Raw genomic sequence first — 18,362 nt, 5'->3', positions numbered from 1 at the left:
CATATATACTGTATGTGTGTTTCTGTAAATATGGCACAAAAAATAAGGACGTTTGTGTTTGTTGGATTATTTCTTTGTTGTAACGATGCTTCCTGGTAGTAAATCTTACACCGTTTACTTCCCTTTTAAATGAAGCCACATTTTGAAGGAACAGTGTTCGTGGGACGAGCAGCAGAGCTGAGTTTGTGGGTTGCACCAATGAAAAAATGCCAAATCCTCCTGATCAATGACAAACAACTTATTTTGCTGTTGCTATTGCCCCTTGTTTTGAGCTTCTGGTGCCCCCGCATGGAGACCTTTCCTCACTGGAAAAACGAGTCATCATCGGAGGTAACGTCAGTGCAGAGAGATATTGAGATCACAGTCGGCAATCCCATATCTCCACAGTCTGGGACCGAACTCTATGCTCCAAGATGGCGACGTTCGCCCCCACAGACCGGTTTATCAGAGACTACCTCCAGACTTTGGGAGTCGAGAGGACGGATCCTGACCTCAACCCCATTAACCCTGGTGGGAGCAGCTCTGGCGTGCTGTTCGTGCCCGAGCGACCAAAACAACCACACTGGCTGACTTGGACGAATGCCGGTTGAAGAATGGGGTGCCATCCCACAGCATGAGGAGGGGGTGTCGGGCTGCTGTGTTTGGTCCTTCCACACGTTACTGAGACTCCTGTTTGTTAAATGAGTTAATTTTTAAATGTCTTGTTTCTTCAGACTTCAATCATCCGATCCACCAAACAAGAGTCGACAGCAGAGTAAGCTGTGAGCTACGAGGACGTTTGGCATTTTGTCATTGGTGCAACCCACAAACTGAGCTCTGCTGCTCGTCCCACGAAGCTGTTCCTTCAAAATGTGGCTTCAAGGGAAGTAAACAGTAAACTTTCCAACGGTGTAAGATTTACTACCAGGAAGCATCGTGTGTGTGTGTGTGTGTGTGTGTGTGTGTGTGTGTCTGTGTGTGTCTGTGTGTGTGTGTCTGTGTGTGTGTCTGTGTGTGTGTGTGTGTCTGTGTGTGTGTCTGTGTGTGTGTGTGTGTGTGTGTGTCTGTGTGTGTCTGTGTGTGTGTGTGTCTGTGTGTGTGTGTGTGTCTGTGTGTGTGTGTGTGTGTACTGACGTCCGGTGCAGCGTTTCCAGTGTGTTTGTCCGACATTCAGCAGCTCTCTGACTCCATCGTCCATCGACTTTGTGAAGCGACTGTAGTGCTCACACTTCTGTTCACTATGCACACACATCGAGAAAACACACACATCAACACACACACACATCAACACACACACACAAACTCATCCTAATAGCACACTGGGCTTTTACTTTATCTAAATTGTTTTAATGTCACACATTTAAAACCAAATGGAGATTTTTGACCTGTGAAAATACTGAGAGGTGTTATTTCCGCCCTGAGTAGTGTCTGCAGGTGTTCCTCAACCAGAGGTGAAGGCTGCCTGTCTGTAGCCTGACAGACAACCCAAGGGGAAAAGAACCAATCGCTCTTCCTCTCTGCTGCTCGGTAACTGGATGAATTTAACATTTTTAAGGACCCTGGTCTGGGTGTTGGTATCTGTCCGGTCAGAGGACGCTGAACTTACACCTGAGCGGCGTCAAGCTCTGCAGCTTCAGCTTCAATCAGACTGAAGATCATCGGGCCCACCGTCTCGTCTTTCTCCGCCTTCCTCTTCCCCGCCTTCCACTCCTGAAACATCAACGCACGGTTTTAGCCAATCGGACCTACCAAACCTCCTCACAGTCGATTGGCTGAAACATCTACAGGTGGGAGGGTAGAACCCGCCTTCTCGTCTCTGTAGGTAAGGAAGAGCTGAAAGACTTCACTCTGAGAGACGACGGGGTGACGACACATCCGAGTCATCCAGGACTGCAGCTGCTCCATCCTCATCCTGATGAAGTCCACCTCGAACCGGCCTGAAAGCACGGGTCGAACACGGAGGTCAGAGGTCACGCTCACTCAAAGTGTCACATTTCGCCGTGATCATATCCAACAACACGTCATACTGGTGCTGCAGGGCCGCGCGGGTGTGGTTGTCATAGCGACAGCTTACCTGTCACCTGTTTGTCCGGCAGTGAGGGGATGGGCAGAGCTGAGCCGAACTTCTCCAGCAGGCGCTCATACAGCCAATCAAAGTGTTTGTAGCGATGATTTACAGGCGTGTTGGTCGTCTGGAAGAAGAGGGTCGATGGTTAGACAGCGTGTATTACTGTGTATTACTGTGTATTACTGCATGTTACTGTGTATTCATCATGGCACTGTACGAGTGGAGCTCAGGACGCGTTTCTTTATTTGACTGTTTTCTTGGGTTTTTTCTGGACTTTTCAGATCAACTTGTGGTGATCCATTCAGCCAGGGCTCCATTGTTTACACTCTGGACCAGCTGTTAGCCAGCTGTGCAAGACAGGCGTACCCCCACCTGAAAGACCCCGCGGGGATCTGGAGACCAGGAACGGGCAAATGAGCTGAACCTGTTGCCAAAGACTGTGCAACCACTTCAGGCCGGTAGCCTTCATTTGCCACCTGAAGACCCTGGAGAGGATTTTACTTAACCCCCTCCATCACCTGGTGAGCAGCGAGCTGGACCCCCTACACCAGGCATTGGTGTGGAAGACGCTATCATCTACCTGCTCCATCACTCTCTTTCCCACCTGGAGAGACCTGGTAACACAGTGAGGATCATGTTTTTGACTTCTCCAGTGCTTTCAACATAATCCAGCCATCACTGCTGACAAGACATTGGACTCAACACAACCAGCTGCCACCTCCAGAAGTTCTCTGATGATACAGCCATCGTTGGATGTGTATCACAGGGGAACGATTTGAATACAGGGAAGTCATCACTAACTTTGTGGACTGGTGTGGACTGAACCACCTGCACATCAACACCCGCAAGACCAAAGAGATGGTGATAGACTTCTGCAGGAAAGCACCACAGACTACACCGGTGTGCATCCAGGGTCTGGACACTGAGATCATGGAGGAATACAGATACCTGGGTGTCCACCTCAACAATAAACTGGACTGGTCCACTAACACTGATGTCCTGTACAGGAAGGACCAAAGTCGTCCCCATCTGCTGAGAAGACTGAGGTCCTTTGGAGTCTGTAGGACATTACTGAGGACTTTCTATGACTCTGTGGTTGCATCTGCAGTCTTTTACTCAGTGGTCTGCTGGGGCTGTGGAAGCTCTGAGAGGGACAGAAAGAGACCTGGTTCTGTCCTGGACTGTCCTCTGGACACCACTGAGGATGGAGGTGAGAGGAGGATGTTAGCCAAGCTGACATCTGTCATTGACACCCCCTCCCACCCCCTGCATGACACAGTGGGGGCCCTCAGCAGCTCCTTCAGTAACAGACTGCTGCATCCACCCTGTAAGAAGGAACCACAGGTCCTTCATACCATCAGCTGTCAGAGTTCAGCTCCAGCATCAGTTCATGCAGCTCTGGGTCCAGATTTATCCATTTTTGCACTGATGTGTGATTTATCAAACACAGTACTCAACCTATGCATAAATACACACATATATATATTTATTACTGTGCAATCGTGTAAATGCTGTACTTAATTCATCCGTACCCACCGTGTGTAACGACAGAGTTTTTGGACGTATATTTTTATGCCAACATTTCTTATAGTTCTTTGTGCCAATATATATTTTTTCCATATTTTTTCTTTTATATAGTACTTTGTATAGAATGTACATATATAGTGAGCTTTTATTTTGTATTTATTTCTGTTGCTATTTCCTGCTGCCTGTAACACCGGCCTGGGGAATATTATCTTTTTACTGAATGTTACTTTGTATTACCAAGTATTACTGTGTATTACTGCATGTTATTGTGTATTACCATGTATTAATGTGTATTACTGCATGTTTTTGTGTCTTGCTGTGTGTTACTATGTACTACAATGTATTAATGTGTATTACTGCATGTTATTGTGTATTACCATGTATTAATGTGTATTACTGCATGTTATTGTGCATTACCATGTATTAATGTGTATTACTGCATGTTTTTGTGTATTACCATGTATCACTGTGTATTACTGCATGTTATTGTGTATTACCATGTATTACTGTGTATTACTGCATGTTTTTGTGTATTACCATGTATCACTGTGTATTACTACATGTTTTTGTGTATTACCATGTATTGCTTTGTGTATACTGTATATAGCCATATATTTGTGTGTGTAAGAGAGAGAGATCTCACACTGGGAGTGATCTGGTACTCGATGAAGCTCTTCAGTCCATACAGTTTGGATTCTTTCTTTGGATCAGCGATCACACAGTCCAGAGGAGCCGAAGGGTACAACCAGACCGGACCCACTTCTCCCATCTGATTGGACAACGAGCAGGAGCCAATCAGAGTCGTGTGATCCTCAATGCAGTTCGATACAGTGATCAGTACAGTTGATTACTCACGTAGACGGGAAGTCTGTCTCTGCTGTTGGCTGGGGGTTTGGCCAACAGGAAGACTTCAGGGCTCGGTCCTTTGGAGAACGGAAACCTGAGAACACACAAGCCGACTGAGATCTGCCAGGATCCACTGGGATGTATGATCGACTGATATTTAGTGGGATCAATATGCATTTATGCGATCTACTGTAGCACCATGGACACTGGGAATCACTCTAACTGAGGTCTGTTAATATTTGTTGGGATCTACTAGGATCTACTGGATCTCTTCCAATTTACATATGTCTACAGGGATTTATAAGAACGATAAGATCTAGCAGCATGAAAACTGGGGTCTCTGGTCAAATGAAACTTAAGAAGGTGCATTACTGCTGAGCTCTGCCAGGATCTCAAAGAATCTACGAGTACCGACACCTGGTAGCGAACAGGATCCGAGGGTCCGGGACTAAACTGTTGCTTTTGTCAGGGTCCAGTCAGGAGACCAGACCTGCAGATTTGAGTTTTTCATTACATTTCTGTAATAATTGTTTTGTTTTATCACATCATGGTCTGTAATCGTGATTTGTTCAAACGTTTTTTACATACAGAACATCTGACAACATAAAGCAATGCTAACTCTGCTACTAATTAATTCATGTTTTTCTATCAAAAATTACAAAAACAACCAATAAATATATCAATGAAGTACCAGATCAATACTGAGTCTGATCATTCTCCCCTGAGGTTGCGCCATTCACAAACGGACAGTTTCCAACAGGACAGTACCTGATGAGGGTACGTATGTCGGCCGTATTGTTTTTATTCTTGCTGTGATTTCTGTCTGTATCAACTGAATGTCTCCAGTGTACGATCAATAAAGTTTATCTCATCGAATCGAAGCACATGCGCAGGTGTAGTGAAACACTGACGGTCGCCGTGACTCTCTTTGTTTCCAGGCTACATCCCTAAATTCTGCCCACTGGGACCAGCGGACATGACCTCCATCTTTCATGTTGGGATTTTGTGTGATCTGCTGTGATCTGTTCGGATCTACTAATATCTGGAATCTACTGTGAGATCTACTATGAGATCAGCTGATGTTTTTACTTGTTGAGGGAGATTTTCACAGAGGGGCCGTGGGTGCTCGGTCCCGAAGCCCCACCCTCGTCATACGCCTGACCGTCACCGCGGTAACTGCCCAGCGACCGGTCATCCCAGTCGTCATCCCACTCGCCGTCGTCGTCCTCGACAGCTGCCGGAGACCGGAAACAGTTTTCTGTCAGAAGGTACGACGATGAGCCTCGACGTTAAACTTCTAAAGTACAGGTACAAGTACTACGTGTTACCTTGTTGAGTGTACGCATATCCCTGACTGTCCCATCCTTCTGCTGTGCTAGAAGCCCCGCCCCCTGACCAGGAGTCCCCACCTCCTTCACCGCCACCGACCTGAAACACACAAAGCAAAAGCCTACACTGACCTGTGGTGGGCTTGAGTCTCTTTGTGGGGGTCCTGGGTGTCTGTGTTGGTTTTTGGTTTCTTTCAATTTGTCTTTAGGTGGTATTCAATTTGTTTTGAGTCTCTGCTGGTTTTCAGTCTCTCTCTGCTGGTTTTTAGTCTCTCTGCTGGTATTCAGTCTCTCTGCTGGTTTTCAGTCTCTCTCTGCTGGTTTTTAGTCTCTCTGCTGGTTTTCAGTCTCTCTGCTGGTTTTCAGTCTCTCTCTGCTGGTTTTTAGTCTCTCTCTGCTGGTTTTTAGTCTCTCTCTGCTGGTTTTCACTCTCTCTCTGCTGGTTTTCAGTCTCTTTGTACTGGTTTTCAGTCTCTCTCTGCTGGTTTTCAGTCTCTCTGCTGGTTTTCAGTCTCTCTCTGCTGGTTTTTAGTCTCTCTGCTGGTTTTCAGTCTCTCTCTACTGGTTTTCAGTCTCTCTCTGCTGGTTTTCAGTCTCTCTGCTGGTTTTCAGTCTCTCTCTACTGGTTTTCAGTCTCTCTCTGCTGGTTTTCAGTCTCTCTGCTGGTTTTCAGTCTCTCTCTGCTGGTTTTTAGTCTCTCTGCTGGTTTTCAGTCTCTCTCTGCTGGTTTTTAGTCTCTGCTGGTTTTCAGTCTCTCTCTGCTGGTTTCAGACGTTCATGTGCAGATGAAACAGTTCTTTACTATTAAGTGATGACTACCTGTCAGCGGGTTTTGACAGAGGACATGAAAGGAGCCTCGTTCTGGTTCAGAGTGGATGATCCTGGTGAAATGAACTGCTCACCTGTAAATATCCCTCAGGTACCAGTCCGGTTTGTCCGCTGGAGTTCTGGGCTTCAATCCAGCCTCCACCCACAGTCTACATATACAAACATGCACATGATGACTGAGTGTGTGTCCTGTAGACTGTGTATGTGGTACATAAACTATAGAAACTGTATACTATATATGTGTATATAAATGTGTGTGTGTGTGTGTGTGTGTGTGTGCATGTAAATATATGTGTGTGTGTGTGTGTGTGTGCGTGTGCGTGTGTGTGTGTACCTGGTTGAGCACAGTGACCGTCTCGCCCTCTGTGACTGACAGCTCGTTGTTTCCTGGTTCAGCTGTGAAGTCGTACAGAACCTGAGCCTGAAACACAGCGAGCAGTCCTCACAAACAGAGTGAAACATGTGTGTGTTTGAAAGGAAAAGTCTGGTTATCAGTGGAACGACGTGAAGCTGACGAACAGTCGACCCGACTTCCTGTCAGACCAGAACGTCTCTGTCAACAGCTTCAGGCTTCTTCGTGAATATTCCTGTTTCACTCGACACGGCGCACACCAGACTCCATTTAAAATTCTACATTTTTATTCTGCATATTAAACAGAGACGCTCTGCGCCTGTTTTCCTGTTTCTGGTCCAGGATGTCCCTTCAGATCCTTCTGACTGTACGACCAGGAGGAAACTCAGTTTACAACAATGTTTTGCTATTTACCTTCTAATCATTTTAAAGGTTTTCTTCTAATCATCAATCTTTAGATATTTGACACCATTTTTTCTACATTTTGGTTTTATTAGCAGCAAGTTTCTGTACTTTTTGGATGTTATCTTTTTCTGTCTGCTCTCTCTTGGATTGTTTCAGAATATTTGTACTCATTTGAAGTAGAAATCAAGAGTTTTCAGTAACATTTGGTGGAACGTTTTTGTATTTCTTCATTACGCTGATTAATATTCCTACTGGACTCAAAATGTTGATATCATTTTGGCACATTTCTGCTTTTGTTCAGAAGATCAAAATAATCTAGAAAGAAATCTTCTCCTCGAAATGTCTGCAGTAGGAGTGGAGTTTACAGTTTCCAATCTTTGATATCCTGACAGATCTATTTTTTAATATTCCTACTAGAATTATATTTGAATAGAATATTTTGCCAAACGTATTTTTCATACAAGAGAAGGTTTTAATGCCTGTTTTTATATTTTCAGAATATTTTTGCAGCCGCAGTAGGTAACTTGACATCTTCATGATGCCTACCAGACTCCTCTAGAATTTTACGGTTTTTATATGTTTGCATTGATAAACAGCCAGTTTCTGTTCGTTTTATGCTGATTCTTAAATCCTCCTGCAGAAATGTTCCGTCACTTTCTTTTATTTTCATCACATTTCTTCACCTGTGAAGGTTACTGACTGACTGTCGCGACTAATTTCTCGATGAAGTTTCTGCAGGAACAGGCAGCGGATGGTCGGCTGTGTCTTCAGTCTGATGATGAGAACCAGCAGCAGCAGGTGAGAGGTCAAAGGTGGCAGAGTCCATCACAGGTGATGCGTCTTACCTTCAGAGCCATGATGACGTGAGCAGCTTCTTATTCTTTAATTTTCGATCAAAGTTTCATCCTGTCGGCTTCTCAGCGATCAACCTGCAGCAGCTCCTGCATCAAGTGGGAAACAACACACACGACTTCCTGTGCACGACTTCACAATAAAAGCCCTGCGCGCAACAGTAAGTAAAAACACAAACATTCCTAACATCAATTATTCATCTTACCATCAACCATAATCGTTGTTAATTAGTTTGTAAAATCCTTGATATGATTGAACATAAACTATTTTATAGATAAGTATCAAAAAACAGAAGGATGGATTCTGTATTGAGGAAAAAGTTAAACAGTAATAATATAGATATTATTTAAAGAGAAAGTAAACCTTAGTTTACAGTCCAGAAAGTATATTATTACAATATATTGATTCAGTTAAAAAGCAGTTTTGACAAATATGTACTTGTACTGTGATAAATATGTGATTACAGTTAAACAAGAAAAAGAGAAAGGAGAACAATGCCGAGCTTTAAAGAGTGCTGCAAAATAAATAATCTAAAAATGAATCAAAATAAATAAATGCAATAATTACAAATACCAGATATGTTATTACTGAGAAACAAGCCTGTAAACATGAGGATTGTTTCACAGGGCCGGTACATCGTTGAACGCAGTTATGGTGCTTTTATTTTGACAGTATATCTGTCCATTTCCTGTATTTTACTAGTTTTAGTAGAAAACTTGATGTGGAGTGACGTCAGACACCCGGAAGAGCTGCTGAGCGTTTCCACACAGATATCTGTGAGGCACACTGTAAGAAATACTACAACTACACTGTACTGTAAGAAATAACCCCAACTACACTGTACTGTAAGAAATAACCCCAACTACACTGTACTGTAAGAAATACTACAACTACACTGTACTGTAAGAAATAACCCCAACTACACTGTACTGTAAGAAATAACCCCAACTACACTGTACTGTAAGAAATACTACAACTACACTGTACTGTAAGAAATAACCCCAACTACACTGTACTGTAAGAAATACTACAACTACACTGTACTGTAAGAAATAACCCCAACTACACTGTACTGTAAGAAATACTACAACTACACTGTACTGTAAGAAATAACCCCAACTACACTGTACTGTAAGAAGTACTACAACTACACTGTACTGTAAGAAATACTACAACTACACTGTACTGTAAGAAATAACCCCAACTACACTGTACTGTAAGAAGTACTACAACTACACTGTACTGTAAGAAATACTACAACTACACTGTACTGTAAGAAATAACCCCAACTACACTGTACTGTAAGGAATACTACAACTACACTGTACTCTAAGAAATACAACAACTATACTGTACTATTAGAATTACTACAACTACACTTCACTGTAAGAAATACCACAGCTACACTGTACTGTAAGAAGTACTACAACGACCTGTACTGTAAGAAATACCACAACTACACTCTACCGTAAGAAAGATAGATAGATAGATAGATAGATAGATAGATAGATATACTTTATTCATCCCAAGCTGGGAAACTGCAGTGCAGCAGCAGCATTACACACAGTGAAATAAGTGAAAATAAGACTATAAAGAACAAACTATACATAATAAAATACCAAAACAGCGAGCAGTAAAAAGATTCTATACATAATAATAAAATATCAAAAGTAGCAAACAGTAGTGATAAGAAGTATTGTACAAAAGAGATTTTTTTTTTTTTTTTAGCTGTTATTTTACAGTGTAACGGCATGTAGCAGGAAAAATATATATAAAATACTACTACTACACTATACTGGAAGAAATACTACAACACTGTACTATAAGAAATGCTACAACTACACTATATCGTAAGAATCAGTACAACTACACTACTGTAAGAAATCCAACACTGTACTTTAAGGAATACTACAACAGTGTCAAAACAGCGAGAGGAAGAGGAAGAGGAAGAGCTGCTGAGTGTTTCCACAGATCTGTGAGGTGTTGACACCCTGAAGGTGTTTCCTGAAAACTCTCCAGTTACACACTTATACACTGTAAGAAATACTACAACACCGTACTGTGAGAAATACTGCAGCACTTTACTGTAAGAAATACTGCAACACTGTAAGGAATACTACACTGCTGTTCTGTAAACAATAATCTTACAGTCAGAAATAAACTACACTGTAAAAAACATTACACAACACTATGAAAATAGAATATTACACTAAAATCATCACAGTGTACTGTAAGAAACAAAAACTGTGAAAAACTACAAAAGTATGCAGTATAGATATGAGACTGAGCATCAGTGAACTTTAAAAGCAACTAAATTTTACTGCCAAAGAAATACATGGAACAACACTACACTGTAAAATATCTAACACACCACACTGTCCTTTACATTTGTCTGCAGTTTCCACAAAGCGACTGCGTTACCATGACGATACAAAGAAAAACTGCAAGAATCAGTCCATCAGTTTCATTAAAAAAAAAACAGAACTAAGATCAAATAAAATGAAATAAACAGAAATAAATTAAATAAGATTGAATAAAAATGAAATAAAGTAAAATGAAAGAGAAGTTTTATTTTTGTTTTGGAGCTTCTTTCAGTCAAACAACATTTTACAAACTGTAACACATCTGAACTGTAAAAAATACGTCATTTAACTTGAAAAATGAGCCACCATCATCTCTCTGCACTGTAAAAACATTCAGCTGCAGCACAAAGACGACACACTGCAGCAGTTTACTCAGTAACCATGACAACGTCATCATTTTATTAACTTAGTTATTCTGTGAAGCTGCTTTTAAAACACTGGTGTTCAGAGTTTACTGTAAATTATGTTTATCATTCTGTTTTCATCATCACCTCCTCTTCACCCTCAGTGTGGGGTCACCTGTCTGCCTGCAGGGGGCACTGCTGTCCAACTCACCTGCTGCTGCCTTCACACCTCATCATCATCATCATCATCGTCAAACAGAGTCATGCAAGGGTCCGACTGATTCGGGATTATAGATTATAGATAAGGACTTTTACTGAAAATGTATCTATTTACTCGTTTATAAATATTGATTGATTTTAATCAATCAAGTTAGATTTTTATAATTTTGTCTGAAGCCTATTCCTCCTGTCTGACTTTTATAATTATATAATATTTATAATATATAACCTTCATTATAAAACTGTTTAAACTGATGACCTCACCCATTTCTAATCATCAGTATTCAATCAATTAAAGAGAATCAGTGTGTTTCCAGTTTGTCACCGTTTATTGATTAAATGTTCATTTACAGACATTGAAGCTGTTTTCATTTCAAACAGTTAAAGAGCGAAGCAGCTTCAGATCTTTTTCATCTCAGCTCACAGACCAAAGTGGAGCACTTTAATTTGACAGGTCTGTACTTCAAGGTGCTGTTTCCTGTAAAAAAACACTGTAATTTGGGAATGAATGTGGTTTCTGTGGAATTTAAATTAATAAAGTTTAATACAAATAAATATACATTGATGTGGGTTTATGTTCGTCATATTTTCTTTAAAGAACCTTTTTTTAGCAGCTGTTTCAGAGTCAGATTCAGTCAGATGTGAACACAGACATGAAACATGTTGATCTCATTCAGTGTGATGTCACTTCCTGTGACATGAAACATGTTGATCTCATTCAGTGTGATGTCACTTCCTGTGACATGAAACACGTGTTGATCTCATTCAGTGTGATGCCACTTCCTGTGACATGAAACACGTGTTGATCTCATTCAGTGTGATGTCACTTCCTGTGGAGAATAAAATAATAAACAATAAAACAATAAACCTCCAGAAGTCCACTGAGAAACCAGAGAAGACGACAAAGCCTGGGAGTCTTCTGTCGAGCTTCATTTCTCTCTTTATAATTAATTCACACCGTTCAGGAAACTTTATTGATTTGTTATTAATAAATTACTGGATTAATTAATTTCATGTTTGTTTACGTCTGTTTTCGTTCCAGTCACTCTGAAATGTGAGCCCTTCATGTTCAACCATTAAAACTCTTTAGATGTGATCATATCTAACTAATCTTCACGTCATATAAACACTGATCACGTGACTTAAACTATTTCCAGTTTAATCGATCAGATGCTGATCGATAAATGATTACAATGTGTTGAGAATGAATGAATGTGAAGTGATGGCTGAGTTAGAGAAGCTGAACCTGCTCTTGTTAAAGCAGCTGTATGTTTACAGCCACGGGGGGGCGCTACAGAGCCTCGTCACTCTTCAGTGGATGCACCACCACATGACCGCGACCGAGGCCAGCAGACCAATCACAGAGCTCGCTGCGGAGGAGGGGGCGGAGTTGCACAGGTCAGAGTTGCAGCACTTGAAGGTGAAGCTGGAGACCTGGAAATGATCGGTACAGTTATTGATCAGGTGGAAGCACACAGGTGTCACAGACACACAGCCGCTGATTCGATGGAGGATCAGTTTCGTATGTTTTCAGGTAAACTGGATCCAGACTGAGAGACTCAGCACCTACTGGGTTGTGGTGGTTCTAATAGTTTCTGCTGGTTCTAAAGGTTTATATAGATAGATTAGATTATTAGATTAGTTTGTGCTGGTTTGGTTTGTACTGGTTTGTCCTGGTTTGTACTGGTTGTAAGGGTTTGTGCTGGTTTAGATAGACTTTATTAGATAGATTGGATCACTGTTTCTGAAGCCTGGTCCTGGAGTACCACTGCCCTGCATGCTTTAGATCAGGCATGTCCAAACTATTCCATAAAGGGCCGTGTGGCTGCAGGTTTTCGTTCCAACCAAGGAGGAGCACACCAGGCCAGCCAATCAACATCAAGGGATCACTGAGTTATCAGCTGAAGACTGAGCTCAGCTAATTAAGCTGGTGTGCTCCTCCTTGGTTGGAACGAAAACCTGCAGCCACACGGCCCTTTATGGAATAGTTTGGACATGCCTGCTTTAGATGTATCCCTGCTCCAGCACACCTGATTCAAATGAATGGCTCGTTATCAGGCCTCAGCAGAGTCCAGTAACGAGCTGAGCATCTGAATCAGGTGTGTTGGAGCAGGGAAACATCTAAAACATACAGGGCAGTACTGCAGGTAAGTGAAACAGCGCCTCTCCTGGCTGTTGAGATAAATGTCAGGTAGGCAGAACAATGGAGGAAGGCAGGTGAGGCAGATGTCCTCTGATTAGTCTCACACTGACACTTCAGGACTGACGAGCCAGAGAAGGTTAGAAATGTCCAGGAGAGCTTCACACTGTTTGAAACCACCTCAGCTGCATCACCTGGTGAAACACAACCTGTCTCAGAATGGATCTAACAGGAAGTGGATCACCTGAGTCAACAATGCCTCCATAGAGGACTTCAAACAGGTGAGTCAAACACACCTCTGTCCTCTGCTCGCTGCTTTGGTTGCATTTGTTTGTGCTGGTTTGAATAGATTGTACTGGTTCCAGTGGTTATTACTGGTTCTAATAGTCTGTGCTTGTTCTAATATTTTTTACTGGTTCTAGTAGTCTGTACTGGTTCTCAGTTTTTACTGTTTGGCATATTTTCCCCTGGTGGTCTGGAGTTCTGGTGGTCTGGAGCTCTGGTGGTCTGGAGCTCTGGTGGTCTGGAGTTCTGGTGGTCTGGAGCTCTGGTGGTCTGGAGCTCTGGTGGTCTGGAGTTCTGGTGGTCTGGAGCTCTGGTGGTCTGGAGCTCTGGTGGTCTGGAGTTCTGGTGGCTTCCTCTCAGCTCAGCGTATGAACAAACGTTGGTTGTTAATAACAGAGTCTGAAGCTGAACTCCTGCTCGTTGCTTCGCTGCTTCAGTTCACGAGTGCAGACGAGGCCTGGAAGGGTTAAGGTTAGTGTTTCGTGATGTAAACGTGTTTCTGGACATCGTTGGGATTTGTTTTGTTGGAGGAGGGGTTCAACTCCAATTCCAGAAAAGTTCAGACGCTGTGTTAAGTTAAAAAAAAACAAAACGATGTTTCTGAATATTTTCACTGCATGTTGGTTTATTTTATTCTCGTATCTTAATTTTATTTTAGAATCTTTCTTATCTTGTTTCTAACGGGGGGGGGGGGGGGGGTTGCAGAGCAGATTTCATTGACATGTTGCTCAGTGAATCTTGAATCTTGTAGCAGGTCGATTGGTAACAGGTGAGAGCATCATGATTGGGTTTGAGTCATCCTGGAGAGGTTCAGTTGTTCACTGGCACCGTGACCTTCGACCCCCCAGGCAGTGCTTCATTAAAAACCTCCATGACTGTATGAAGGACATCGTCACACGGGCTCAGGAACACAGGAACCACAAATGCCTGTTCAGGCTCCACCAGCAGAGTGAAGCCACATATCAACAACATCTGGAACCTTCTCTGGACCAGACCTCATCTGAGATGGACTGACACAAGGTGGAAAAATGTGCTGTGGTCTGCCGAGTCCACATTTCAGACTGTTTTTGGACGTCGTGGGCGTCGTGTCCTCTGGGCTGAAGAGAAAAGGACCATCCAGATTGTTCCAGCACAGAGTTCAACAGCCAGCCTCTGTGCTGGTCTGGAGGTGTGTCAGTGCACATCTGTGAAGGCTCCATTAATACTGAAAGGTGCAACGTGTGCCGCCATCCAGACAACGTCTTCTTCAGGGACATCATGAAAGACACGTCCTGCAGCGTTACAGCAGCGGCCTCATAGTCAGAGAGCTGTTGAACAACTGACGTCGGTTATCAAGAAGAACGGAAATAATTTCTCTTTCCAGACAAGTCGTCGGTTCTCAAACACTGAGTGTTGTTAAAGAACAGCTGATGGAACAAAGTGGGAAACAGACCCTGAAGCAACATCAAGCTCAGAATATTTCCAGAAAACATTCAGTTTCGAGTCTTTGTTCTGAAGTGAATCCAGGTTCATGGTTGTTTTCTGTTTTTCTTTACGTTCTACAGACTTTTTGGGAACTTTTGTATCGAGATAATTTCAGTTTCAGCTCAATGTCCACCTGTAACCAATACCTGTCCCATCACTGGTACGAACGACCTTGTTGACATTGAAAGGAAACTCCACCATGATGAACGCAACGATTCAGTGTAAAACATTTCCCTCAGATCAAGATACTGTGAGTATCCTGTCGGATCATCTGGGAGTACCGAGTCGTGTTGGTTAGGGCTTCTGCTAGCATTTAAACTGGTTTGCAAGCTGCTGTTGGTTCACACAGGTTTGAATAAGGAAACTGTTAGCATGTTAGCATCTTGCTGCATGTTTTCAGAGGCTAACCAGGATGTTTGAGTTCATCTCAGGTGAAAAAGGCTTTTCTTCACTGGAGGTGGAGAGCAGCGTGCCATCGCTTCTCACTGGCTGAATACTCTGACTGTAGAATATTCCCCTCGTGTTAAAGTATCTGTAGTATCTGTCAGTGATAACTGTACTTCACACCAGAAGAGAGAGTGGCGGTTACCTGGGGGAACATCTGGGCCAGTCGGCCGTACTCGCAGTCTGAATACTTCAGACACTGGCGGTACGTCATTCCTCCTGCGGACAAACACAGAACAGGAGAACCGGAGAGTCTCAGACTGACTTTAAAGCTGATGGACTTTTCACCTTCAGCTAACAGGAAGCTGTGGACAATTCAAACAGTGAGGAGCTTTTGGCCAATCAGAATCCAGTATTGTCTGCGGTTATGGTACAGGTGTAGACGTACCTCTCTCGTTGAGCGTGAGACAGGCGTCGTCGTAGCTACAGTCTCGTTGTTTGGAGCAGCTGGCTGTGTAGTCCTTACAGCTGTAACAGCGGATGGCTGATCCTGAAACACAGATTCAGAGTCGTGGTCGACTTCAGTTTGAGGGAGACAGGTTTGACATCCACGTCCGTCCAGACTCATCTCACACCTGCAGTGACGACTGAAGGAGTTTAATTAAAGGAGTTCAGGGTTTGTTGGTGAAACTGAACTTCTCTCTATATCAACACGTCTGACTCCAGAGAGAGACATGACGTCTTCACTCAGAGACAGTTTGTCCAGAGGAGTCCAGAGGACGGACAGAGAGCTTCACCACATGGAGCAACAACAATCAGCTGAAGATCAGCACGACCAATCAGCTCGCAGTGATGACAAAGAAAACGTAACATTTAATTTTAGTCAATGATTGATCGTGTTTAACATCAGATTTGATCTCATCATCAGAATTTGATGAAGATCAGTCGTGTCTGGTCTGATGGATCAGGATAAATATCCACATTCGTCCTTTAATGTCACCTGATGCATCAGGTAGAAAGTCACCTGCTCAGGTGTTCGCTGCATTCAGGCTGCTGTTTATGATTGACAGGCGTCTGGCTTTTAGCTTGCTGGGTTTACACTGAAGCGCCAACAGCTGCTTTAAATAAACCAACACACACACACACGCACACGCACACACACGCGCACACACACACACGCACACACACACACACTGTACTCTCCTCTCTTTTGTCAATGAAAACGTAGAATCTGATTTTAAACTACATTTTGGTGTCTGATTTTTGATGAAGTCAGACCCTTCTCATCGTCATGGTTTCATCAGTTTTCATGAGGAATCCAGAATCTTTGGGACCAGAAGAATCACTAATTCCTGTCCAGAGGAATCCAGATTCAGGATTCTGGATTCTTTGGGTACATTTAACCTTCATTATTGGATCGTTCAGGTGAAACTTTTCATCTAACCCTTTCACACTTTGTTTCTGCGTCATGTTTTATTTTCAGCTCCGTGTATTTAAACTTTCTAAAGCTGTTTTTAGTCCGACTCACAAACCAAATAATACACAACTCGTCATATTTCTTCTGCTGAATGAAAACCAGGATTTCAGTTTTTCCCCAAAATGAAGAAACCTTCTTACAGTGAGTGACATCCTGTGGTGCAGTATTTTATTGGTACTGAATAGAAGTATTTGTTTTTTGTGATCACAAAGCAAACGACGAGTTTCTGATCATACTTTTGATTATTAATCAGTGTTTTCTCTCGTTTCTGTTGTTCAATCAAGAATTTTAATGGTTAAAAACTGGAAGTTTTTTTTTTTTTTATGAATGCAGATTTTTCCGGATCAGTTAATGAGACCAAAATCACTTCGATGAAAAACACGTTCAGACTGAACCAACGGACAAAGATGGAATCAAACGTACCGAGTCCGATCAGGGCGGAGCAGACCAGCAGACAGATTCCCAGGGAGCGCTTCATTTTCACCTCAGTGCAGCTCAAACACTCATCTGAAATCAGTGAGTCCACAGCAGCACAGTCATTGACACGGAGACAAAAACCTTGAACAAATGTTTCGCTGACAGACAGAAGCGTCTTTCACAGCCTGAATAACAGAGTTCAGTACAGCGTGTACTCACCGGCGGCAGCAGCAGGAATACTGCAGTTCAGCAGTACATTTGTTGTTGTTTTTGAGGAGAAAAGAGGAGACGAGTGGTGACTCTGACTCTGATTGACAGCTGAGTGGAGCTGAGAGGCCACGCCCACTGGGAGGAGCCTCTCGATGCATGTTGGAAAATAATCACTTTCATTGTTTTTGGCATCATTTTTACTTTAATGGCAGTTTCAGTGTTAGAGGACACTGAACATGAGATGAGACAGGTTCAAATACTGTGATCATGAACAGGGAGGGGGTGTCAGGGTGTCAACGGGATCTTGAATCGTGCTTTGCATATTTTTTGTGCTCATCTGTGTCTCTTTGTGGTGTTTATAGTGTCTTTGTGGTCATTTTGTGTGTCTTCGTGGTGTTTTTGTGTCTCTTGGAGGTGGTTTTGTATCTTGGTGTTTCCCCTGGACCTGAACCTTGAACCTCTTGGTCTGTCTGCTGGTCCTTTACTCATCCACACTGAAATATCTCAGCAGCTGTTGGATGATTGTGATGAAATGTGGCTCAGACTCTCATGCTCCCCTCTGGATGAACTGTAATAAATGTGTTGATCCTGTTATTTTTCGTCTAGCGCCATCATCAGGTTAACATGTTCAGGAGTCCAATACTTTGTGGAACTAATGCTGGACTATGTGTTTCGGGCTAATCAGCTAATGTTAGCATGCTAACCCACCAAACTAAGATGGTGACTGTGGTAAAATCTAGTATGTTAGCATCATCGCCGTGAGCGCGTTAGCGTGCCGATGTTCACATTAAGCCCAGAATGCCGCCTCACAACCGTTAAAGAAATGAGAAAGCTGAAGAAGAGCATGGCCGCACCTCGCTGGTGATGTGACGAT

General features: G+C 42.9%; 2 protein-coding genes and 1 long non-coding RNA gene across 4 annotated transcripts in view; 1 reads left to right on the top strand and 2 right to left on the bottom strand.

The window, feature by feature from the left end:
* Window positions 1–8,287, bottom strand: part of LOC121627174 (sorting nexin-9-like) — a 10,945-nt gene extending 2,658 nt beyond the window's left edge. Inside the window, exons 1-11 of one of the 2 annotated variants that reach the window (XM_041965891.1) lie at window positions 8,179–8,287; window positions 6,911–6,997; window positions 6,651–6,725; window positions 5,749–5,848; window positions 5,510–5,678; window positions 4,430–4,514; window positions 4,218–4,343; window positions 2,054–2,171; window positions 1,786–1,916; window positions 1,586–1,689; window positions 1,114–1,217 (exon numbers count right to left, since the gene is read on the bottom strand). In XM_041965891.1, coding sequence (XP_041821825.1) covers window positions 1,114–1,217; window positions 1,586–1,689; window positions 1,786–1,916; window positions 2,054–2,171; window positions 4,218–4,343; window positions 4,430–4,514; window positions 5,510–5,678; window positions 5,749–5,848; window positions 6,651–6,725; window positions 6,911–6,997; window positions 8,179–8,190 — 1,111 coding nt within the window. In that variant the 5' untranslated portion in view covers window positions 8,191–8,287. The remainder of the gene's footprint in view (window positions 1–1,113; window positions 1,218–1,585; window positions 1,690–1,785; window positions 1,917–2,053; window positions 2,172–4,217; window positions 4,344–4,429; window positions 4,515–5,509; window positions 5,679–5,748; window positions 5,849–6,650; window positions 6,726–6,910; window positions 6,998–8,178) is intronic. The other variant, XM_041965892.1, reaches the window with a different exon arrangement.
* Window positions 7,313–11,651, top strand: LOC121627176. Its single transcript, XR_006008007.1, has 3 exons — window positions 7,313–8,131; window positions 8,233–8,345; window positions 11,057–11,651. It is a non-coding gene; the product is annotated as an uncharacterized LOC121627176 (long non-coding RNA).
* Window positions 11,430–17,533, bottom strand: LOC121627175 (CD59 glycoprotein-like). The gene is made up of 5 exons (XM_041965893.1): window positions 17,498–17,533; window positions 17,285–17,368; window positions 15,833–15,934; window positions 15,590–15,663; window positions 11,430–12,545 (listed from the first exon to the last, which is right to left on the bottom strand). Exons 2-5 carry the CDS (start codon window positions 17,337–17,339, stop codon window positions 12,423–12,425), a joined length of 354 nt encoding a protein of 117 aa, XP_041821827.1. The 5' UTR covers window positions 17,340–17,368; window positions 17,498–17,533; the 3' UTR covers window positions 11,430–12,422.
* Between the last annotated feature and the right edge of the window lie 829 nt (window positions 17,534–18,362).

This window comes from Chelmon rostratus, chromosome 24 (assembly GCF_017976325.1).
Source record: "Chelmon rostratus isolate fCheRos1 chromosome 24, fCheRos1.pri, whole genome shotgun sequence".
Classification (NCBI taxonomy): domain Eukaryota; kingdom Metazoa; phylum Chordata; class Actinopteri; order Chaetodontiformes; family Chaetodontidae; genus Chelmon; species Chelmon rostratus.
Note: the sequence above shows the minus strand (reverse complement) of the source record. Positions and strands in the feature narration are given on the sequence as shown.